Here is a 26297-nt window from a genome sequence, read left to right as displayed (position 1 = left end):
GTAGAAGAAGGAGGGTTCGTGGGTTCTCTCTCAGACATCTGCAGACCGGTGCTTTTTTGGAAGAGATTTTTTTTTTCCTCTCCTCTCTCTCTTTACAAACCACAAACGGATGTGAGGCAGGGAAGGTGTTTGACTACTGAAGTCAGGCACCTCTTTTTTTATTCTTCTCAGTCTTGTGTGTCCCCCCCCTTCACACACACACACACACACACACACACACACACACACTCAACCCTCTTTTTTGCACCAACATTAACGACCAAAAGAAAAGGAAAGGAGTTTGCTTGATGTTTTAGTGAAATGGACGTAAGATTTTATTCACCACCTCCTCAGCCTGCAGCCGCTCCTGATACGCCTTGTTTGGGACCTTCCCCCTGCCTGGACCCCTACTACTGCAACAAGGTGACTCGTGTTTTGTGTCGTCCGAGGTGTTTTATCTGTGCTGTCGGTGTGTGCTGTTGTCGCGGCGCGTTGCATGAGCGGGCGCTGCGCTCTGGCGAGCCGCGCACCAAGTTCCCCGGCGAGGCAGAGGGAGGGCAGCGGCACTTGCCGGGGTTTGGGGTTTGGGGAGCGCAGTGCCGCCCGCCGCGGAGCGGTGCCGCCGGGACACACACCGGCTCCCCCTCAGGCACCCCAAATTAAACCCCCCGGAGTAGTCTGGGGGCGGGCGGCTGGAGCGGGGGGGTGGGTGGGGGAGGCATTTTCCATAACATCTTTTCGGAGAAACGGCGTGGACGGGGATGTTGGTGCGGGGGACTTGAATTTCCAGGGCTCTTGTTAATGAGAAAGATCGCGCCCGCCACGAATCGGCAGAAACTCTTCCCGGCAGTTCATGTGTCAAAGAGCCGAAAAGCCCGTCTGTGTGTGTGTGTGTGTGTGTGTGTGTGACCTAAGTGTGCGTACACACACACACACACACAGACACACACATCCACATCTCTGTATGTGCATAGTAGGTCTGCATAGTGTTGACAAGTCGGTTCAGAATATCGGCTCCACTCTGTCCCGACTGTGCAACTGCGTTACCAATTTCTCTGTAACTTGATTAAACCTCTGCAGATAGGGTCAGTACCTGAGGAGAACTAAGTTTTAGGTCCCCGAGTCCTGGGGAAGAAGGAATCGCAGAGGATACACGAGCTAGCCCAAATCCTGAGTCCGGTTCCGAGAGTTTGGCGTTGCGATCCGGGAGCACTTTGCGTGACTTTTGCTGCCGGGGAAAGAGGCTGGGGTTCCTGCATTGTTACTGCCTCTGTAGCTAGCCTGAGCCAGCTGCTGCTTTATGTGTGAGCTGCACTTTCTCTGCTGTTACGGAATGGGCTTTGCACATGAATAAAATGTTGGCCGTAGGAAACGATCGGGAAGTGCGAGTTACCCAGAGCACTCCTTCGAGCACAGCTCGGCCAAGGGGGAGCAAGCCGGGAGGGAGCGATGTGTTCAAACCTGCGCGCTCGGGCGCCTGTTAGGGAGCCCGCTGTGGCAGCCCGTGGCGGGCTGCAGCGGCAGATGGCTTTTCGCAGAGCAAACCCCGCCGTGCGCAGGCTCCGCAGGGCCGCCCGCGGGTGCGGAGGGGCTGCCCCCGGTCCGACCCAGCCCGGTCCAGCCCGGCCCGGCCCGGCCCGGCCCGGCCCGGCCCGGCCCGGCACGGCACGGCGGACAGCCCGGTCCCTCGCCCGGCTATTGTCGTGACGGCCTCACGTGCCAGAGAGACGTTCCGAGTCGTCCCTTTCATCCCGGGCAGCTGCCTCCCTCGATTGAGAGATAAACAACAAAATAGAGTGTGCTTGTGCTGTGGCGCGGAGGCTGCGGCGCCCGGGTGAAGCCCTCTCAGTTTTCAGGAAAGGTTTCCCACATGGTCGCATCTACCAATCACAACAGAAAGGACCAAATTCATCCTGGCTGCATTTCACATATACTCAATGGAGTTATAAAATCCAGGGATAAATCTGGCCCTTTGTGGTGGATGCCTCAGGATATTTCAAGAGAGATCCCAGAGGTATGACTGTTAGCGCTGCTTTAAGTGACTATTTTGCAGCATCTGGCAAACGTGCGCTGTATTTTGGAAGTTTGTGCCAGGAGTGAACTTGGTTCAGCAGGAAGAGCTCAAATGCAACGGAGCATTTATGTGTTCATTAACTTTCTGTTAGTACTCTGAGTAATCATGAGGCTACTGCTACTTTTCATCTGTGGTTTGCTGTTATTTTCTCTATTGTCAGATTTGTAAATTGTAACAGTGAAATATTGCCATGTGAAAAGCTAGGGCTAATATTAATGCCATAAGAACCAAAGTGTTTGAAGACCTGTTTGGCAGTGAAACTGGACAAACGTTATTAAACCTATCAATGATTTAAAGCTTCAGAAAGAAGGTAATGACTTGAATACACATTTCACTCATCATTCTTGAGATAGTGGGCCAGATTTAATTTAAAAGTTAAATGCTTTGGAAAATCAGGAATTACTTTAATATATTAAATCATTTTCCAATTAAGTTCCTTAAATAATTTTTGGTGTGTTGCACTCCAAATCGAATAAATTAATTTAGAAAGTCGTTTTCAGAATTTCTTTACTAGCTGGTTAAGGCTTCTTTCAAGTCATGCCATGTATGAGGGAGCAAACTGTTCTTTTCAAATGCAAATGAGACACTCATTCTGTAGACAAGTTGCAACTCTTCTATTTCACTTTGCCTGAACTGATAATGTGCTTAAAAGTGCACAGTCATAAGACATATGTTTTATGCTTGGAAAAGACTTACCAGGAATGTTTATTGAAACATAAGATACTGAGTGCAGAACAAATGTCTTTCTCAGATGTCTTTACCACTGACCATTGATAACATTAAATGGACAGAGTAGATTTGCCAGGCCCCTTGGAGGCGTACATTTAGTGAAGATTTCATTTTTCACCCGCTTCACTCTCTCTCTTTGCCCAGCATGATTAACATTGCTGTGAAAACTTATCTGACTAGTTCTAAACATGTCGTCATGTTACAGTATTGCTCTGCCACTCATTTTCAGGCTGTGTGTATTTAGGGAGTTTGAAGGGTGGGGGGCCTGCAGAATTTTCTGTTCACTCTGTTTGGTCCAGTGTTTGCTTTTAAACTCTCCCAGGAAAGAAGATGATGCCTGGAGTGTGATGGATCCTTGTTCTGGGTCAGAATGGTGGTCTCCATTAGGTGTTTAGCTACAAAGCTCATTCAGAACTCATTCAAGACCCTCTGGGATCTTGTTTCTTGTAAAGTTAGTTAAAACTTGCTTTTGGCACTTAATTAGTGGATTTGGCCCTATTTTTCATACCTAGGTTTTGGTGGTGTTTTTCCTTTTACAGATTTGCCAGACTTTGATTCTTTGCATTTGACGTCTGCTTGAGCTGATGGTAATTTAGAATGTATTCCACAAATATTTAGGCTTTTAAGTTTTCTGATTGTTCTGTTAGCACTAGTTTTTTTCCCTGATCAGATGGTTGTTTCTAGCATACGAGTTCCCAGGCACATGCATGGGAGATATTGACTGTGCATTTTTCTGTAGCCAGAGGAAAATAATGTAGATTCAAACAATCACCTCTTATCTTACAATTTTCAGTTGGCAGGCTTTGTTTCAGAAGACTGCTTAGATCTTTATTTTATAAACCTAAAATAGCATTCTAAGCATCTTAGCCTAATATTTCTCTATCTGCTGTGAAAGCTCATTATACTCTGCATATATTGTTATGCAGGCTTTTCCTTGTTTCTCTTGCATTACCCATGGAGAGAGAAAAGTGAAGGAACAATGCAAACAATGTTAGTTATGACAACTGTGAGAGGTATCTCTTATACAAACAGACAGAATGGACGGTATGCTTTGGTATATAGGTCAGCCTTTGAAATAACATAGTGGAGCTCTTATGCTGGACAGATTTGGAGCCGGGGTTGTTGTACTGTTTTCTTCTTGAAACTTGAAACATAATTGCAGTTCAGATATATTCAGGCTAATGCGAGTAGTCTGTTCAGTTGAAGTTTATTTTAGGAAATGCCACGTTTTTTAATTGAGTTGAATGATATAAAAGAAATAACTTTGATAATCCAAGTGTCTTAATTTGACAGAATATGGCTAAGTGATTTCTAGCTGCCTGAAGAAGTCAGATGATAAGTTTAATTGTCTATGTCGAGAGAAGTAAATAACAGCTTCATGGCTTTCCCTGTTGAAGTGTCACCTCCAAAGAACACTTGGATCAGTAGTGTGAGACGGATAGGTATTTCTTAATTTTCATACTTGCAACTTTACAGTGTTTTCGGATATCTGCTCACATAAAGTACAGTTATATAATTGTAGTTTGACACAGCTAATGACAGGGATGCTGACCTCTGCCATCAGTAGGCAGAAAATAATGGTCTTTACTGCTCCCAATGGTTAGCCTAGCAGAATTATGCACTGGATTCTTCTGTGATTTGCTACCTAGTTCAAAAATACAGGAGCCTACAACTCATCTTTCTTGTATTCACTGGCACTTGTCAGTGCAATGGAAAAATACAGCTAGACAGCAGAGGTAAAATGATAGACTGTAGCTGTTTTTAAAAAGAGGAATAAAGAGGAAAAAGGAGGGAGAGGGAAGCAAAACCTTTCAAAATTAAAAAGGCAGAGTGACATTGGGTAGAAGTGGATAAGGAAATACAATACAATGCTTTGTAAGCAGGTAGCAATCCCTTGTAATCAGAATTGCATGCAACAAAAGTGCGTTTTATTTTTAGTCAGTGTTTAGAGTAATTTATTATGTAAACTTAACCATACTATAGAGACTACTGTAAATAAAATGTTCCATGGCTGTTTACAAAGTATACATTATTTCCAGGGGCTTGCTTCCATCCAGTCTCTATCTCAAACTCAGAATTGGGGCAAGCAGGCTGAAGGACACCTCTAAAGCTGAAATAGTATGTTACTGTTTTGATAGTGTTTTAGATTATGCTCATATTGTTTATCCTGAGCACATTTTTTCCTCCTTAAAAAAAATACTTTGTCCTTTAACACCTTAGAATTATACTTGAAATTTGTTACTGTTTCATAAGGGGAAGATTAAACAGTTTCATTAGGGCTGACTGTTGATTTTCAAGTGTTAAGTCTCTTAGTTTCAAAAATCCCACATATGATGAACAGAAATGGTCTTCTCTTTCATACCTTAGTATGTAGTCTCAGAGTTGTGGGCAAGTCTCAAGTGTGCCTCCTTAAATTCCAGGGTTTCAGAAAAGAAGTGGTCCCAGTTTTAGTCGAACACAGAAAATGATTTATGTATGTGCTTTTGAGAAATCTTTCTCAAAAATGTCTATAAACCAAAGCATTTGCAGTAATTTATTTTTTGCTTTCTGCCAAGCATCAGTACCTTGAGAGGAATTATGTTTTATTCTCATACCAGAACGATGCATTTCACCTCTAGAGCATTACCCCTCAATCAGCCTATCATGAGGTCTTATGAAAAAAAAAGTGAAACCAGTAAATTATTAAGAATGCTGAATTAACTAAACACTAAAGCACATGCAGTGCCTTTGGTGTTTACATTAAACCAAAGAGCAGCTGGAGCTGATTTTGAGAAGCTTATACTGTGGAAAACTGGGCAGTTCCAGCTTCTGTTGAGTTTGGGATGTGTTGGGGATGATCACACTTTGCCATGAAGAACTGAGCACCCTCTGGCCCTCAGATTCCCACATTAGCAGGGCTTTCTTGTCTTGCTAAAAATGTACAGAAGCATTTGAAAAATGGACTATGTGTGAAACACAATTTGTGTTTATGCAGAGAATTGTCCTAATCATGGTAGGATTCAGATTAAAATTTTTGGATATTGAAATGCTGTATTGATGGTAGATGCAACAAAGCTTAGACGTTGGAAGTAAAAAGCTTCCTTTGACTGCACTCTCAGCACAGCTCAAGAGCGACCTGAAAGCAGCACTTTGAGTGGTGAGAGGGTAGTCCTCGGATCAGTGCAGACCTTGGCTTCTGGAACTGACAGCAGAGGCAATTAGTGGCAGCTTTGTTTATCTTTTTGAAGAGGACACATGCTCTTTGAATGTCTAGCATGGACTGCATACAATAAAATATTTTTTAAAGATATAACCTAAATTTAAATGTTCTGGTGCTGCAGTTGGACTGCGTGATTGTTGTAGATCCCTTCCATCTGAAATTGTCTATTCTGCTGTTTAGCTACGCAACTGTGTACCAATTTTCTGCCCAAAGAATGATTTCTCACTAAAAACATTGAGTTATAAACTGCTTCAAAACATGGTTTATAGCAGATTCGGCAAATGACTCTTAATTATAGCAATGCTTCCAAAATACTTTCAGGCATGGAATTCACATCAGCCCAAATGAGATTTTCTTGATCATAATGTTTTTCCCTACAGCGTTCAGTTGGAAAATGGCAGCGCTGTGTTATGCTATGGTTAGGCACAGATTATGTAGCCTTAGCAGCAGCAACAAACTCTGTCCCTCCACAGTGGCAAGTGCACATAAGGAACTCTTGTCCCCCCTTCTAATGGAGTATCTGCCATTTATGTTCATTGGTAGCAATCAGTTTTCAGTTAGTAAGCCATCAAATAAAACGTTTAGCTCTTCCTTTAGACCTTCAAACTTAAAATTGTTTTTCAGCAGGCATCTTGGTGCAACCCACATTTGTAATGTCTGTGGTTTTGTTTTGCTTCTTATGTTTGCAGCAATTTATTTTTAGCATTTGAATTTCATATGGCTCTAATAATATTTATATCTTATCTTTCATTTGCACATATGCTAACACTGTTCCTGAACTGTTCATTTAGTTTTTCTCACTGGGCTGCTTTTGATTTGCTATAGACCCTTGTTGAATGGTTTTCTCCCAAGGAACGCGCTGCTTTCTAAATTGCAAAACATACTTGAATTACATGAGCATCTGACAAATCCAGGTTAGTGGAAATGTCAGAATGTTTTAGCATTCACATTCTTGACTGTTAAATCACTCTCTACCAATCAAAAGTGGCACGAGTGGTTTTTTTCAAAGGTACTGCTGGCTAAGCATGGAAATTGAGCTGCTGTGGTAGTACTTTTGTCTCCGGCTATTGTTGTTGATGATAATATGGTATTAAAGGTTAAACAGAAGTTACTGTAGGTGATATGTATTTTTGTTATATTAAGAAAATCTGCAGTGAACTCCAGTTCTTATTCTATATGCAAGAATTCAGAACTCTGGAATCAGACAGTGGTAACCTGTACTTAGGGAAATAGGTCAGTAAAGGAAGTATGAAGTCTGCAATGTGAAGTAAAAGATTTATCTAGACAGTTCCTGCTTGAAGAGTAATTATGTAAACATGTACATTTCTGTTGTATCTATACTACTCTGCATGTATATACACATATGTAGATTTCTGCTTCATTACATATATTGCCTACTTTGAAAGAAGTGAACGTACTCTGAGAATGCATAATTTCTATCCTGTACTATAAGTACATGGCTTTGAAGTCATATTCTGGTCACCGTTGCCAAAGTGGGTAGGTTTTTGTTCATGAATAAGAGAAAACATTTGTTTCTCACATGATCATCGTGTTTGTATCGACCTGAAATAATAATAAGTAGTAAAAGGAAAAATAGTGGAGAAAAGGGATGATAACCTTTCAAACACATATAATTGATCATTTGGCAGACAAAGTTGTGAACATTAGTCATAGAAACCTGCAGATAGTAGAGGCTTAATATCAAAGCTAATGATTTATTTTATGTTAATGACTTTCTGCTAGGGCATAAAAGACTGCTCATAATGGACTCTCAGTGCTGTGTTCAGTTGCAAAGGCTAATGGGATAATCTTACCCAAAACTAAGCTTTTTGAAGTAAATCATGGTGTTATTTTTTCAAGTTAACTCTTGAAAATTTATTCTCAACTGATTCTTCAAGAACTGCTTGTAGTCTTCATAGGAAAATATAAGGCAAGTTCTTTTTTTTCTTCACCAGCAGTTTTCTTAATTGTGTTGGGAATGTCTATGTTTTTTTAACGGTTCTGAAAAATAATATTCAAGATGTGGAAGTCATTCAGTCACTTCAGCGTTTTTATCATAGGGCGATAGGTTTTTGTGAGGCACAGTTGTTTTTACAGGTTGAACAAAGGAAAAGAAGAATTACTTTTTTAGTGGCTTAGCCACTTATTAGTGAAATGGCAGTAAAACTCTTAGTTTTGCATTGAGAAGTTTTTAAAATCATGTTTACAATTAGTTATAACCAACATTATATTTCAATAAAAGATAATTTCCCTACTAAAGTTCACATAATGTGCTAATCATGTGTAGTGGTTAATAAAGGCCTCCTATCTCACTCCCCTGATGGCTATAAAAGGCTATTATGTTCATGGCAGCAGTTCAGGTACAGCTGCTGTGTGTTAATAATGCATCATTGTCCCACTAATAAACACAGCAAAGGTCAGCAACCCTGAGCACCTAAAACACCCATTCTCTTTCCAAAATATTTATTAACACCTTAATGGTGTATCTATTCATTTTGGTTAGGATTATATCAGTTAATGACCCTCATAGAATACTGTGTGCTCAGGTTTTGCAACCTACATGCTGTTGTGGGCTGCTGCACCCATCTTTCCTCCTAAACACTTCATCACAACTACGTGTTGTTTTTTGAAACTAGCAGTTCAAAGTCACCTTGTGATTAACTTGCTTTGTTACTTAATTTGGCAGTTTTCATTTTTTTCCTCAGCTGATTTAAGATTCTGTCCAGAGTCTGAATTTTCATGACTTAAGACAGTTTGTTGAAATTCCGTGTGCTAAAAAACTATGTGATTGTGTAACATACATTGACACATGCATGCACAGAGACATGTGTGTATATGTGTGTACATGAGCACTACTTCCCCTAGACTTCACACATAATTTTATATTAGTTACCTATGTTTCCTTTTAGCAAAGACTGCTGTATTCATAAAGGGGTTTTTAAAATGCATTTTCTACAGACAAAGAACATATTCACATGGGATTTCCATTTTGTCAGGGAAACATGCAAATCAATAGGCCAGCACTTATCTACATTAAAATTAGGTACACTGTAATTTATGGGTGATATTGTATTTGTCTTGCATAACCTCAGATATTCTTTAAGGTAGTCTGATTCTGTGTCTGTAGAGAAAAGCAAAAGTGTTAATTGAACAAAATCTCATTTTCTTATCTTGTAGTATTATCTTTTGTTTTCTGTTACTCATTTTGAAAGCCTGGGGTTTGATTTTGGGTTTTTTTGGTGTCTTTTTTTGTTTGTTTGTTTTTTCTTGTGCTGTGTGATTTACAAACAAATGTTTTGAGGCCAGAAAAATACTACTACATTTCCATCAAGAGAAATGAGAAAGCTTAACTAGCTCAAGGGTTTCTTTTTGGTGTAGCACATAGCTTCAATGACACATTTGCCATGCTTTAAATATATAATACATACAATAAAATATGTACAGGCACAGTTGTGATATATGTAGTGTCTGGCTCTATTGCTATTGTTTGTAGTCTCTACGGTTGTCATACATTGTTCTTTGCACATCATACCCTTACAGCAGAATTTGACACAATTTCTAGCTTTCAGTCCTGCACCATTTTCATTGCACAATATACATGAGTTTGACAGGGTGTGTTGAGGACAACTCTGGCAAGCAATTGATATTTTGAAGTGGCAAGCGTTTCAGCAGCTGCCTGCTTGTGAAAAAGGAATGATAAGGTATACTGTATTGTTAGTTTCAGGCAAAGCATTAAGGTTTAAGCTCTGTAAAAATGTACACATTATTCGTCAGTGGTGAAGCAAGCCTTTTATGTTTTTTAGAGCTTAGCTCTCTGGCTGATGTGAACTAGAATGACATTGGTTTAATGGTCAGTAAATGAATAGGAGTACTCTGAATTTGAACCACTGCCAATTTTGCACCAACAAAGAGACTGACAAAAGAAAAGATTTTATGTGAAAGCAAAGCACAAGCAATGTTTGGGGAAGTGGGGAGAGGGGCAGAGGAGCCCAACAGAAATATTCTCCACTGCAGCCTTGTAATGATTCTAAAATTGTTAAAACACATCCATTTTGCATGGCTCATCAGCTACAAACCTAAGCTGTTTCATCTAATGTTCTTTAAAACCTGTTGTATACACATAGTCTTTTAGAACATATTCATATGGAATTTACAGTGTGTTTTTCTAAATACCACACTGTGCCCTGAAGGCCTGTTGGCAGAACATCAGAGTTGTCCACTGCTGGAGTTCCCAAGTCTCTCTCTATCTGGTAGTGGGAAATTGTAGTTTAATCAGTTATGGCACTTTCAGTGTGTAACATTCATTAGTAAGGCAATTTGTCATGACTGTTAATAGTCAGGATGCATCTGCTCTCTCTTCAGTTATGGAGTGTGATAAGCAAGAGGGCAAATATTTCAATATTTAATAATATTAGCATGTTTGAAAACTGTAATTCAAGGTTAGTGCTCAAAACACAAACATCAGATTATTAACAATCTATGTATTTTTACTGGTTTTACCTTTACAGATTGGATTTAAAAGTTCCCTAATGCTCCTACGAGCTGTGTGTTATGTGACTGTGTTTCTATGTATTAGAAAGTAAATGTTAGAGCATCTTCAATGTTTATCAAAGACTTTTCTTCTGTTTTCCTTTGTAAATTGAAAGGTAGGATATTTTCATGGAATTGCAAATACCTATAATTATTTTCCAGAGTACCAGTAATAAATTGTTCACAGTATCATTTTTGGCAGTAGCACACCTTTTTCAGTGTTAGTTTTGTGTCTGGGTAGCTTATAGATGTCGTGTTATAAAAGATATTTGATACCTACCAAATAGACAACATGCAATTAGAATAATGTTCTCTTCTCACTTATAAACAGCTTGTAATCATTGTTCGTTGCTCTAAATATGAAAGGATAAATTGTTTCCTAGAGCCAAGAAAGGTTAAAGAGGGTTTTTTTTCACGTATATCTGATAACCCTCATGTATTACACAATATGATAGCTTCACACACAATAGCTTTGTGACACATTTTAATTTTTAATGAAAAGCCCCCAAAATTTTAACATAATTATTTCTTTAGAAACTAAGCCCAATCTTGGTAAAATCCGTTCTTGCTAGTAACAAAAGCTGTTACTGTTTAAGTTCCTGTTCAGCAGTTAGTTGGTACGCTTCACTGGATGTTGTCAAAAAGGCTTTTCTCTTGATTGACAACCCTGTAGGAATGTGAATGGAGATTTTAATTGCATATCATGTGTGCATATCAGAGTGAGTGGATTCACTGACTCTGCATACTCTGTATCTCCACAGGGCAGCCATGCCAAAACACTTCTTTTTTTTTAATAAGCAATTGATATATTTTCCAATGAGAGAGAAAAAGGGCATGCCAGTGAAGAAGGGACTGTAAAGCAAAGGGTTCCTGTGAATTTTGAAAGAAGAATGTGTGCCATAAATTTTAACACGATCAAGAGGTGTTTTGATGATGTAAATTCATATCAAGTCTACATTGACCAAAGACTGCTAGAATAGAAGCGTGTTTATATTTTTCTTTTTTTCTCCCTTTGTTTTTTTTTTTTTAACTTTATTTTCAAGAGTACTTTGAATACAATCAGTTAAAAAAAAAGTTAAGTGAGTGGAAAAATTTACTGAGGCAGGCTGCCCTTGAGTCTTGTCCCCTTATACAGACAAGGGGAAATGATGGGAGTTTTTTCCTTTATGTTGAGAACTAGTGGGGTTTCTTGTTCATGCAGGATTTGATGTACACTTTTTGGGCAACACTGTTAATTTAGGGGAGATTTATCTTGATAAGGACCTCAGTTTTAAGTCTGATACTAAAACCAAGTGTGGATATCAACTGTAGTGCAACTTAAATATTTTTTCCTTAAGAACAGTAGATTATGCATCACTACAAAATAACTCTGCTAAACAGACCTCATTTTTTTCCATAACCAAGAACATGAAAGTAACAAAGCCAAACATTCGTTATTATGAATAATAATTATATGCTGATATCTTAAATTAGATTCCAGGTTTCATTTTGCATCAGAAACCACAGCATTGGCTGTATTCTTTTTAAAGCTCATAAAGCATCAGCAACTGAAAGCACAGCTACAAAACAGTTGCGAGGAACTTTTAGCTGAGTTAGTGTTTTGTTCCAGTAGAGGGACATTAAATTCTAAAGGAGGATGACAATTGCATTTTTCTGGGAGGACCCCTGGGAAGGAATTTTTACTTAGTGACAAAGTTTCTTTCCTGTCTTCTCCTGGTTTGTTTTGAATGAAAAGCAAATTGACTGACTTTTGCTCATTCACCCTTTGTGTAAGGCCAATTCTGACTTTCAGGGTATATTTGTGTAAAAAGTGTAGGAAGAAAGGATGCTCACCACATGTTGATGGCACATCAAATGTCTGACAACATGCTGGTGCCTTTATGGAGCCTATTTACTCCTGGTCTGGATTAAAGTGTATCTCACCCAACTCCATCTTGAACATCAGTAAACCCTCAAGAGTTGTTAAAGTAAGTAAATGCCTTAAGAAGGAAAACAACAGGATTTACTTTATTTCCAATGAAGCCGATCACTTCTGGCTTAAATATGATGTTGATGTATGGTTGGATCTACTAGAATCTGACACTGTTATGGGTTGTCAAGATTTGTGAGTATAAAACAGAGCTCCAGCTGCACAAGACTTGCGGGAAAATTCTGGATTTTGAAACTTTAAGCCTCTATGAAATGAAGAATTTTAATTTTTTTTAAATCAATATTGAGGAAAGAATCTACTTAGATTGTGCAACATTAAATACCAGAGCCATTTTTGTAAATCACCATAGTAGCTCTTGAAATAAAGGTGAAAAGATTGCAACACTGATGTCATGAGGACTTCATTTATCAGGACTTTGTTAGGTTACAAAGTCAGGCACTTAAATGCATGGAATGGCAGATTTAAGGATGTCTTGGTGTTGCTCTTTAGTATGTTATCATTGGCAGGAATTTGAGTGTAACAGAGGATGAGGAATGAGTGATCATGCCATTGCAACTTTACCATGCAGTTGCAAATTGCACCAGAGTAAAACTTCCAGGCAGTCTCAAATTTGCATTTTTTACATTTTGATCATATGACTCTCTAACCCAAATAATAATCTTTTAAAAATAATTTTTGTGTGTATTTTGTTGATTTATTTGATCATATCCATGTCATTCTTTGCTGTTGTCTCTTAGGAGTGTCTGAGTCTCTTTAGCATTGCTGCACAGATTTTTCTGCTGAGGAGTTAACTCCTTTTTAGTATCAGGGAGACTTTTGTCACAATGAGTGAAATGAGGACCAAGTCTTGGTGTGGCTAGGAAGATCTTGGGCTCTCTTAACAATCCTTTCCTTCTGATACTTTGGTGAAGGCTGTCATGATGCATGCATTTCATTCTACTGATTGAACATGAGAATACCTGTGTTATTATTTTGTCACGATGCCCTGATTTTGGCCTGAGGAACTCAAGTGTAAGTGATGCTATGATGCAGGTGTGATGCTATGACAGCGAGATGCTATGTCATCTCTTGTCCCATTCCCCACTCCCCTTCCTCCTCCATCTCTGAAAAAAACCACTCTTCTCCACATCACAATTTGTTATCTCATAACTTCGATGAGGACCTTGTTCTTCCTCAGCAGATCTTATTTCAGTCCTTATCTGGTAGTTCAATAACTTATGCCTCTAGCTCTTAAAAAAAAAAATCTGATGAGTTTGAAATACAAGTGCAGACCACTCAGATATGTGAATTCTTTTTCCTTCAGGGCCACTCCATTGTACTCCATAAAGATAATTTTACTATTTGGGTTTTGTTTTTTTTCTCTTCTAGGGGTTAACTGTTTAGCTGAGAAGCTGGCAAAAAAATCTGGTACACAGAAATTGTTAAAAAGAATTAGCTTAAGATTATTAACCACACAAATGCTGAAGTAATGAAAGGACTTGTTTATAGCCACAAAAGTAGGGAAGAGAAAGGTAAGAATTAGAATTCCATATTTTGTTTGAAATTTCTAGTGATTGCAACATACTTTGCATATAGGATCATTACTTTTTGGCAAGTCCTGCTATATCTAAACACTTTTGGGTGGGCTAAGGATGAAGTTTCATTTTAACTTAGAATTTCCTTTCTTTGTGGTTTTAAACTTTAGATTATAATAACATTTCATAAGCATCAATTTTTATGGTACAGTTCCTATGTAGAAGATACTCTTTTTACACAGAAGTAGTGCTAAGTCTGTTGCATTATATTTTAAAAGGTGAACTTCATTATAATTTGTCCTGACAAAGATTTGTATCATGTAGGATACAGAACTGTGACAATGTGTTTGTGAAAGAATTAAACAAAGCTTGTATTTTCTTACAAGTTTTTTCCCATTATCCTAGGAAGTAATGCCACCACATGCAAAACTTTACCCTCTTGGTGCTTTATTATATGGGCCAAGATACACTCGTGAATATCTCATTACATTTTGTGTGCACTACTTGTATAGGACTGCCAGCATCTGTCACCAGTCCTGCCTTAATACAGTTTCCCATTCTTAGTATCTTGTGTTCAGACTCAGTGCAGAACAAGTACAAAGCTACTGTCTTTTCAGCATTGAATTTTTAATGTGTTTCAGCCTTTTTAATGATTTTGTTACTGAACAGAATTGGGCTTTATTTTTGGAGATAACACTGTATTTGAAAAAGTCCCTATTATTTCCTCCCTTGAAGTGTTTATAGTACATTGTGTACCTCTCTGTATCCAAGTCTCCAAATTAGTTCTCTGTGTATCTCAGTCTCCAAATTAGTTTGCATCACCTCTGTTATAAAACTCCTTTTCTTCCACCACTACTCTAAAATTGCCTTTCATACTCAGTGTAACCTATGAATTGGTCCTGCAAGTGAGTCATTCCAAGATTGTTATTCTTCCCTTATAACTATATTTAATAGAAAATACTGTGCTCTACGTTATGTCCATCGTGTTCAGATGGAACAGTGTCTGCTGAGATGGAAAAGCAGAATGCAATATCAGAATGCATTTAAATGTAATAATGTCTCTGGAAAATTTCTTTTTATGGTACAGAAATAACAGCTCTTCTGCTATTATCACTGCTCTGGCTTTTAGAACCTTGTGGTACCAGAGTATTTCAATGACTGGCTTGGCTTTGCAGCTGTTACCCTAGGAAAAATGCCACTGATGTCCAGAGGAGTTTTGCATTCTTCAGTGACTGTGATTTGGCCTCCGGTGAGCTATGTAGCCCTGTCTTAAGAACCCTTTTTCCCTGCATAAAATATTACATAAAATTTAGTGGTTCATCTATCCTGCACATTTCTTCTATTAACAAAATGATACATCTGGGGTTAATTTTCAAGATTATTGCGTTTTATACTTACTGACCCTAAAGAAGTCTTACTGAGAACATTAAATTTGTTTTCTACTGAGTGTTGTTTTTTCTCTAAGTACATTAACCCAGTATTAGCTATCACACTTGCAACATTGCATTTTATCTGGCCCTCCTGCAGTTGCAAAACTGTGACTGAACTTCATTTGGGTTACTCTTTCCTCAAAAATTGATAATTTAGTTTTATTTCTCTGTATAGTGGGTCAATCCAAAAGGAATTTTATTAATACAACAGAGGCCTACACAGGCTTTGAATCTGGGGTAAGAAACAAATGCACAAATCCATGAAACCACTGCCTCTCTGCAATAGTCCCTGTAGGATTCCCTCCAGGTCCTTTTCCTGGTAAGCAGGATAAAGAGTGTTGGTAGTTGTAAGGGAACTTACACTTAACTTCAGTAGCTGAGGGAAACTCATTCCAGAAAACTTGTTTTTGTTGTAAAATAATTACATATCTTTCCATCCACTTGTTCTCACTGGATCTTTTGGAAGCATGTGACTCACACGAAGCTGTGATGCTCTCACAGTGTGATTCAGGCTGCTGCCTGCCTGGGACATCTCGAAGACCAACTGTTACTACTTGTAAAAATTTCCTTTTAATGTTTCCTTTAAATCTCCATTTGAAATTCAAAATCCTTATGTAAATAAATACGCGTAACTAAAGAATCAGTGTATTTTCCTGACACAGGGAATTTATTCACTGTTCGTTTGATCTCTTCCTTGACCTTGTTCCATGTTACAGTTTTGTTGCTGTGATCTACAGCAAACTGGGTGTGGTTGAGTGCTGTGGGCCTGGGTAATGTGGATTTATGCTACTCTGCCTCTTGTGACGTAGCATTCCATGCAGGTGCTTCCATGCCCACATAAGATGCTTTGGTGTGAAGATACTCTGCTTTGAAAGCAAATGGACATTACAACTTTCTAATCCTTCGTACTAAGTTCCTTTCTTAATTGGTGAGCTGCTCTGGTTTGTCGTGTGGCTGCAGGAGAAGTACCAAGCAAAGAGGGGGCAGAATTCACATTTAGTTACAATTTTAAATGGATTTTAGTCAGTCCTGAAACTGTACCCTAGAGTTACGTGGGGATTTTTCGAAACAGAGGATGTACTTCAAATTCATATGAGTGCTAATGTCTTTGTGTGTGCAAATCCCGAGAATATGTGCACCTTAGGCATATTTTAGAAATAGCCTATATATGCACTATTAATGCAGATAATTCAAGAATAAAACGTCCTAAAATTCACCACTGGATGTGATTCCACTGACAAACAGTTCTACTTAAATAGTGATATTGAATATGGTTCAGTGTTGGCAGGCTTGGCTAACTGGAGTGTATAGCAACCACTCTAGTTTGCAGTAGTTCTAAGTCTGCCTTTAAAACTGTTTCAGGAGTCATTTTGAAGTAGAAATCTGAGAATATGAGATACACAGAAGGAAATGTTTCTGTCTGTCATGAAAAATCTGTATCTAGCTAGAGGCTGCAATGATTGTGAAGAATGATAGTATCTCAGATACGCAGTATGCATTTTTGGCTGTCAAAATTTGCATATATGTAATGCACTGAACTGTTTTAAAAACACTATTCTTAGAATACTTGTCAAAATATTTTCTATAATGAATTTAAATGTAATTAACATATTCATGTTTTAAACTTACTGGCTATTTTTTTTGTCCAAAGAAGTGCATAATTTATACTCATATATAAATACATTATACATACTATATTCAGAGGTAGTATATAGCTCAGGTTTAAATTGAACTTGGATGATGTTCAGTCATAATACATCTTACTCATCGATACAACTTTCTGTAGTTGTTCATTAATATTCTCTGAAAGAAGAGGATAAATGTTTTATACCTAAAACTTATCTCATAGTTTGGGGTTTTTAATGGTGGAAAAAAAATTGAGGTAAAGCTGCCTCACATAACTTGTGTTGTGCAAAACTTGTTCTGTGTGTGCAACACTTATAAATAAAGGTGCAAGAGCAAATAGTTTAGATGTCAGGTAAGATGACATCTGTATAAGCTCTCTGCTGAGTTCTGAGTAATCTTTTGTTAGCTCCTCCAATAACTCAGTCTAATCAAATACAGGGATGTAAGCGATATCATGTAATGGGTTTTTGGAATCAATAAATATGCTAAGGTTTTGAATTACTAGCAGTGTAGATGTTGCTGATAAGATCAATTGTTGGAAAACTGATCCCATAAAAGTGAAAAGTGAGATCTTTAAAAGAAAAAAAAAATCAGATGAAAGCCAAATTTTTTATGAAACAGAAATAAAGTGGGGCCAAGTTCTACTTTGCACAAATTTGGACAAATAAGTAATGATATGATAAAAAGAAAAATGCAAATTTGGCACTGATATCTTTCAGGATCCAGGCTGTTGACAATGGATAAGCAAGAATTCTGGGTTAAAGAAATGAGATATCAGTTTTCTCAATCTTCAGAACATCTTCAAATAACTGCCTTGGTGTTAAGATTTAAATTAGAGACTTAGATGTGATTGTTCCCAAGGTCTGTTTTCCAAAGCTTAAATACAGGCCAAGCTTTGTGATAGGAATCCTCCATAAAACTGGCGTGGATAGTTTAGCAGTAGAGATAGGTAACATATGTTTCCTCAAAGTATCCTTTTCTTTGTTCATCTGGCTTGCCAGTGTGCCTTAGTTTGTGACTGCCAAGCATCTAAAATTAATGTAACATTTTATTAAAAAGATGCAGTTTATGCATGGCATGCTAAGCTTGTGCATAACCACTGGTAGATAAATTCCATGTTGAAGGCATCTCTGTGGAGAAAAGATTTTTCTGATCTTGAACACCTGGGACTTTTGGTGGTTGCTACTGGTGTTCCTGGGCTGAGGTTCCTTGTAACATCCCATTCTTTACTGGATATGGATTGAAATGTGGGGTTTGTGCTCGATGTGGAGGCTGACTGAGAGGGGAGCTGTTGGGATTGAGTGTGTGGTCAGTGCACTTGTGTTGTCAGAGCATTTGTTGTGGAGAATGGGTAAGAGTTTGATGCTTCCTCCCCCATGGTATATATTTTAATGGAAACTCTGTCTACAGAGGCATTTGTAGCACTGAGACGTATTTAATGAAGATAATATATTTTGTAACTTTGGTTGTTTTGGTTTGGTACTCATCATTTATTTATATGCTGCTAGCATCCATATTTAGTGCTGTATAAATTAATAACACTATATTTAGCAAATATGAACTATAATCATTGTGCTATTTAATTTGGGTCTAATAAGTACTTGCCAGACTAATGTGTAGTCATGTAGTTGGGCAGATGTACAAAAATGTCATTAACTTGTTTTGATTTGCGGACAGTGATGTATGTGGCAATGTCTGTGAATACTCCTGCTTTTCTTACACCACAGCTACCTCATTTGCCAAATATGGCTATGATCCTTTGTCCATGTTAATTGAGAGTGGCATCCTTATTCATCATGTGCAGGGTTTTTTTCAGCCATTAAAATGCTGTCCAAAGATTACTCAACTGAGGAAAACTACAGAATAATACAGAGTGCTTGTTTATCTGTTGTTGTAAGCCTTCTGTTTTATCCCATTTTAATGAATGGGAAAAGGAACTCACATGTGAATGCAATGCTGTTGCTAAAGAGCACAAATTCCTTTTGGAATATCAGCATTAATAATTGGACTGGGACTTGCCTGAAATATTTTCATCAGCCATGTCTCTGTTCAGTGTTTCTTTTCTTTGACCTTCTGAAAAATAAGTGAAAAATGGATTAGGATAATTTACATTAGTTGTCAAAAACTGTGTTTATTTCTTTGATAATAAAGGTTTCCATTCCTTGATTAAATTTATGTTTATATTTGACATTTTCCAGGGATACATAAATTCATATGACAGTTAAAGTCTACATGCTCCCAGTACCTAGTGCCAGGTTGAGTTGAATTTGGACACTTCACATAAATAAAAGTGGTTTTATGTTTCACCTTCATCTGGTAGGTGAGCACTCCACCTTTTCTTGTGAAACATAATCGGTTTTGACATGGCAAAATTAGATCCTGGCTATTTATTATCTGCTGAAATCAAAAACCATAACTGGGAAAGCATGTGGTAAGTCCATTGGAACAGCTTGCATGCAGAGAAGAAAAGAGGAGGCATTCCAATTTTATAAGCTCAAGGTGATTTTCTCTAACACCTAAACCGTTTTAATTAATTACCCTGAAAGATTGAGTAAATTATTATTTGAATACTTTATGGCATTGCATGTTAACATTTCAAGGACAAAGTGCTGCACTTAGCTTTTCAACAATGCTTCATCTGTCAGAATATATCTTCTGAATTTATGTAGTATACTGCAGTGTAAAGGGTAGTCAGAATTTGAGTACTATGAAATATTACAAGGAACTGGAGCCAAATGTGATCAGCTGAAATGGGAGCCCTAATATTTATGGAGACCTGATAGGAACCTACAAATTAAGAGAAGTAATAATTAAGATTTTTAAAACTATTTTCCCTACACTTTTTGTTGTTGTTTTTGTTGTTGTTGTGGGTTTTTTATTTTGTTCTGTTGGTTTTTATAGTTTGTTTTGTTTTGTTTGTTTTGTTTTAATGTGAAAGTAATAACAGAATGCTATTAAAATGTTGATAGTAATGCAGTTATAGGCCTTGCTGCTAATGGCGTATCCATGAAGTACAGCTCTGCATTTTTGCAGGGTGAGATGCTGTTTCACTTGCCCTGCTTACACAATATGCAGAGCATCTGTTTTCTTCCTTTATGACTTCCACTTTGACACTTTGGAAAGAAGGTTTATGATATGAAACCAGTACCTTCTTGGTAGATATACCTACATGTTTGATGCAACCTTTTTGAGCCAGTGGACTATGTGAAATGTGATAGGTTGTTTAAATGGTGTTTGTAACAAAAACATCAGCTGTACTCCACAAATGTAATCCTTCTTCCACTGGAAGAGCATAGAACCTTTTAGTAACTTCAGCCTAGCATCAGTAGATTAGATCAAATCCCCATTTACTGTATTATATTAATATTTTCAATGGCACACTAATCCAAGAAATAAATGTGTCAGTTTCTATGGCTACCCTGTAATGGCCATGGCCATAAGACTGTGCCTTAAGGCCACATAAAAGACTTAATGTACAGATTGAATAGAAGCACATTATTTATTACTAAGCTATCAAGCTGAGAAAATTTAGTGATCTAATTTTTTAGATTTGCTCCTTTGACCTGGGCCAATTTGCTTGGATGATAATACTGAGTATTTAAACCCACAATGTTTTCTCAGTTTTAAAGATAAAGTGATTCACACTAATCTTTCAGAACAATTTTGTGGAATTAATGATTTTTATGCTCCTATGATATTACTGATGGATCTTTGCATTTTTTGTGGTTTGAAAATTAGGTAAGATTCTTTCAGACTTTAAATTAATGCATTGGAATTCAAATGTACTACTATACAAACTAACGGTGATGCTTCTCCTCTCACATATTTCCCCCAGCTTCATGATATGTTGAGATATTTGAGCTGTAAATAACTTACCATGAAGTAAGATGGGGTGACCAGCAAGAGTTACAGGGTTTCCCCTGACCCTAGAGAGTCTTTGCTTGTTCAAAGATGGAGCATTGGAATTGCAGTGTGCCAGTACATTTTCCTACCTGGGGACCCACACATGCATCTTAACTTTCTGAGATGTGTGATACAAATCGCTTCCCCCTCTGCCTGGGATGACTTTAATACATTGCTCATATTGTAAAAAAACACAGTCACCTTTGGTGTACATTATTCCCCACCACAACTTGGCTTCCAGCAGCAGTGGTGGTGTGCACAAATGAAGGGAGAAAGTGCAGTCCAGGGCATTTCTGTGCTCATTCATACTAGAAGGATCAGAGTCCTTAGTGATGGATTACAGGACTAAAACACTCAGGAGACCTCTTTGGCTGCAAACGAACATAAAATGACTGGAGGGACTGTTATTAGAGAAGGTCTGGGGTCAGAGCCCTCAAATACTTACCTAGCAGATGGGAGATGGTAGGAGAAAGGAGGCAGAGCATTATGAGAACGGTTTTCTTCTCAGAGTGTTACTCCCCCTAGCAATACTTTGGGAACTGGTGATTGTATCAACTTGAATGCAGACTATCAAGTCACCAAATAATATAACTTTGCTAAAAATTTTTTTCTTAAATACTATTTGAGGAATCTACAGTTTATTTTCTTTCCTGTGCAGAATTTGTGGTTATCACATCATTTCCAAAAGGTTTGTTGAAAGACAAAATTGTTCTTATAAAATACTCTTTCACACTTCCTAAGAGAACTACTAATAACACTTTTAGACTGTGACACTTGCCAAGAGCTGACATTTTCAAAATTTCAAATGTCAATAAAACTGCTTAAAACCTTGTAAGGAGGCTGAGTGAAGACAAGAGAGACTTAGCAGAACATATTAGTGGTTTTAACACGTGTCTGCTTAAGCCTTAAAATTTATGTTCTGAAAAGGCCCATTTCTAGTAAGTCAAAATAACCTTCGCGACAAGTTTAATCAGCATAAATGCTAAAGACGAGTGACAGATATGTATAACATATAGCTTACATGGAATGTCAATAAAAGCTTTAAGCCATTGCAAAAAAAAAAAAGTATTCATGAAGTAATATAGACCTAGAAAAGCAGCAGGTAACATTTTTGTCACCTCATAATGACTAGCATTTACATGGAGTTTTTGGTGCATGTTTGCCATTACAAACACTACATTTGCTCTTAAGTATGTTTGTCCGTTCAGGCACACCTAGCATAACTAACAAATGGTTATTACAAAGTCTCACTTGAGGTTAGAATATCTGATAGGAAAATATCTGGAACTATTTACAGTGTAAATGTTAGAGGAGAGAGGAGACTTCTGGGCCTGTATGTGCTGAGCAAAAAACCTAGTAATGTAGTTAGTTTGTGTTATAAAACAGCCCCTGCACTGTGTGAGATGTAGTGTTTCCAAACACTAATACTAGAGACAAATGTTTTGTCCCTCTCATGCAGCACCTTTATGGAGTGTGTTCTGTACATGGAAAGCACCTGGTGTACTGAACAGGCCATTATGTTAGGGACAAAGCCTAATGCAGCAATTCAGTTTAAACTGCTGTAGGTTCTCAAATAATCCCAGTAAAGTGCTATCATCATTGCAGCCTTTCTGAAAGAGTTCAGGGTACTGTACGAGCCTTATGGTCCCAGCTGTTTTGGCAGCGCTTTTTGCAATTAGTTCATATGCTGTCTTGTACTTTCTAGTTTAGCAATGTTGGTAGAGAAATGAATGGCAAAGAAAACAATCCCAGTTAAGGCCTTCTGTTTGAAAGATATGTAATGCTGCTAGGAACAAAATTATTTACCATGTCGACCAAGTCATCTTGTTGTATTAGTGTATTCTGTAAAATACTGTGTATAGCATTATTATAAGCAAATGAGACTTTCCAAGTAACAAGTGCCCTCTGTTTAAACAAACAATTTTCTATGCAAAGGTTAAACACTGGTATATTTTTCTTGTTCGAGTCATGCTCATGACTTTGAAAAGTCACCAAGCAAGTATGCTTAAAAAAGAAAATGTGAATGGAAAATTCTGAAGCATTTTGCCCTTTTGGTTCCTAAGAGTGAGCTATCGTTTCTCTCCACTGTGGTCATTAATAATGACAAATGTATGTGGTGCAGAGTTCACCTACATTATTGTCAGTAACAGGGATAGAGAGGGAGTATTTATTACAGCAGAAGGAGGGAGGGGAAAGACATGATGTTGAACCAGAAGACAAGAGCAGAGTTCAGTGTTTTTTGTTTGGGTGGGGAGCAGTGTTAGTAGAGAGCATGCCCAAAGGTTTCTTACAGACTGGCACAGCTCTCATTGAAATCAGTTGAAATACTGCTACAGGCTACTGTGAGAGGTGGATTGATTGGATCTTTAATATGTTGTGCTTTACAGTGCTTCAGTAACACAGATTTATTTCACCTCAGCAAAAGCTGTTATTGCTTTGGGTTTGCAAACAAGTATGGTAACAACATTTTATTTATTTATTTATTTATTTGTGTTAAACTGGTCAAACATTAAATCATGATCATGAACTGATAGAAGGAAGGACATTCCTAGCCTGACATCTATTAATTTTGAAAATATAAAGAAGTATAGTTTTGGGTAGTGCCCCTGTTTTGTAGCACAACTTAAAATTTTTTAAAATTTTTATTATATTTGCCCTTAAAGAAAAAACAAAATCGAGTTTCTCTCTTAATTTGCTATATGAAAAAAAAACATGGCATCCCCCAGACTAGTGGGGAGACTCATGAGCTGACAGTATGTGGACATCGTTACATGCCCATTGGCCTATGTTTCATGTCACATGTCTTTCATCATTTAACTGTGTCTTCAAGAATACTTGGAAGTCAAGGAAGAGAGGTTGCATCTCCAAACTTGAGTTGGTGACTGAACTTGGAAGAGTTCAGGCCTGCAGATTGTCATGCAGTTTAAAAATGCATTGAGGAGATGGGCAATAAGTCCAAAACATTTGGTAGTGAATTATATCTGGATATAGAAAGTTTGAGAATATGAAAATATGGTGTAATTTTTTTATCTCCTGAAAAATTATGTGCTACTTTAATTATTCACAGATGAACGTAATGTAGCATGAAAGACAAACGGATGAAACTGGGATGTCTGACTTTTTCCAGAAGATTGGACCATTGTATCTCACCTTTTAAGGGATTTATAAATTGCCCACTTTAAATACAGCCTACTACTAGTCACTGTATTACAGGGTTTTGTTATAGTAAGTAGCAACATTAAGTTACATCAGGTCTGGTAATCGGCAGACTTAGAGTTTTGGACCTGTGAAGGGAAAAAAGCATCCTTAGGAGCCATTTGCCTGATAATAAGCTGTTACTCATGAGGTGTGAATGTTGGGAGAGACCCACAGGGATGATGAAAGTTTGACTCCTGGCCCTGTGTGCTGCAATCCGAAGAATCACACCATGTGCAGAAGAGTACTGTCCAAACACTTCCTAAACTTTGGCAGGATGGTTCCGTGACCACTTCCCTGGGAAGCCTTCTGGATGAAAAATCTTTAACAAACACTGACTCTAGATCTCCCTGACACAGCTTCATGCCATTCACTCGGGTCCTGTCAATGGTCACCAGAGAGATGAGCTCAGTGCCTGCCCCTCCTTTCCTCTTGTGAGGAAGTTGCAGACTGCAATGAGGTCACCCCTCAGTATCTTTTTTCCCCAGCCAGAACAGGCTAAGGGATCTCAGCCACTTTTGATACAGCTTCCCATCTATGTCCTTCACCATCTTCATATCCCTCCTTTGGATGCTTTCTAATAGCTTTACATCCTTCTTGTATTGTGGCACGCAAAACTGCACACAGGACTTGAGGGGAGGCTGCACCAGTGTGGAGTAGAGCAGGACAGTGCCTCCTTCAACCAGTGGGGAGTGTTGTAATGCACATTTATGGTTTTGTGTTGCACTGAGCATGGTTTGTTCTGTTTCCCCTCTCGGTTTGTAGCATGGTTCTCCCGTTCCCTTAACCCCTCCCTTTTCTCCCTGGCCAGCCCTGAGTGCCTGTGACCCAGGTTTCCTCCGCCCCTGAGTTGGGGTTGTAAATACCCCGCGTTTGCCATGCTCTCTCTCTCTCTTCTCCCTGGAACTCTTCAGGACAATAAACTTGGATCATTCCGGGAAGGAGAGCCTCCTCTAATCTTTTGCCTTTGTCCATGCTGGATAAAAATCCCCTATCTCTCTGACCCCAGCTAGCTGAGGCAGGTCAGAAAGACCAGGGGAAATCCGACAGTTGGCGCTCCAACGTGAAGGCTTTCTCACGGAAGTTTGAGAGCCTCATGCTCTGGGCTGGAGTCCTATCTAAGGATTCATTAAGCCTTTTGGATTGCTCAGCTCCTTTCTAGCACGAAATTGCTTTCTGCGCAATATTCTGCTAGAAAGCGACAAACTGGTAGCTTGTTTTTGAGCCAAACAAGTCAGTTTGGGGGGAAATCTGACAGGGGAGCATGGTGCTTCAAGCACCCCAAGACATGTCTCGCCCTCTTCATGAAAACTTGCATGCAGGCCTGGAAGGGATACTAAGCAAGTTTGCAGATGATACAAAACTGGGAGGAGGTGTTGACTTGCCCAAATCCAGGGAAACCCTACAGAGAGACCTAGACAAATTAGAGGGCTGGGCAATCACCAGCTGTATGAAATTTAACAAGTGTCATATCCTGCACTGGAAATGGGGCAGCCCTGGATGTATGGACAGGCTGAGAAGGAGTGGCTGGAGAGCAGGACTGAGGAATTGGACCTGGGGGTCCTGGTCGATGGCAAGTTGAATGTGAGTGCCCAGGCAGCCAGGAGGCCAACTATTTAAACTATAACTTTTTAATCTTTTAAACAGAAATCTGACACCTACTTCAGACTACTTTTTCACTTTCTCTTGGAAAAAACTTATATCCTAATGGTGCTTTTCAATGTGAGACTGTTGGTTGAGGTGAATTCTATGAATTAGTTCTCATTAATACAAGTACTTCACTTTGAGTGTTTTTCAAACTGCAGTAATACATAATTTCTGACAAAATGAATGAGTTTTGAATTTTCTGGCGACTAACAGAGAATAACATAAGAAAAGAAAATGAAATAATTATAGCGCTTCATCCTTTATTAATGACAGTGTAAACAACATTGCAATTGAAAACAACAATCAGAATATATTCTAGAAACGGGCTCCATGAAAAAAATAAGTAGGTCTATTATGTAAGAACTCTCTAAAAGAATTTTGAACAATCATGAAATATTTCTTTTACTTCATGCATTTGAAAGAATGTTCTAGTTCTAGAAAGTGAAGAAGAGAAAGAATCGAGACATGTACTTCAAAGATTGAATTTTACTCTGGTTTGTTAGGAAGCAGTAGGAGTAGATCTTGCCTATAATACAGATGA

At 38.3% G+C, this 26297-nt stretch overlaps 1 protein-coding gene across 1 annotated transcript in view; it reads left to right on the top strand.

Annotated features, from left to right (window-relative positions):
- Positions 1 to 300: 300 nt before the first annotated feature.
- TOX (thymocyte selection associated high mobility group box) overlaps positions 301 to 26297 on the top strand; it is a 212108-nt gene continuing 186111 nt past the window's right edge. The window contains exon 1 of the mRNA XM_062501942.1: positions 301 to 402. Within this exon, the coding sequence (XP_062357926.1) occupies positions 301 to 402 (102 nt within the window). The remainder of the gene's footprint in view (positions 403 to 26297) is intronic.

The sequence above is a fragment of the Cinclus cinclus genome, chromosome 1 (genome assembly GCF_963662255.1).
Source record: "Cinclus cinclus chromosome 1, bCinCin1.1, whole genome shotgun sequence".
NCBI classification, from domain to species: domain Eukaryota; kingdom Metazoa; phylum Chordata; class Aves; order Passeriformes; family Cinclidae; genus Cinclus; species Cinclus cinclus.
This window is presented reverse-complemented; position numbering and strand designations above follow the sequence as displayed.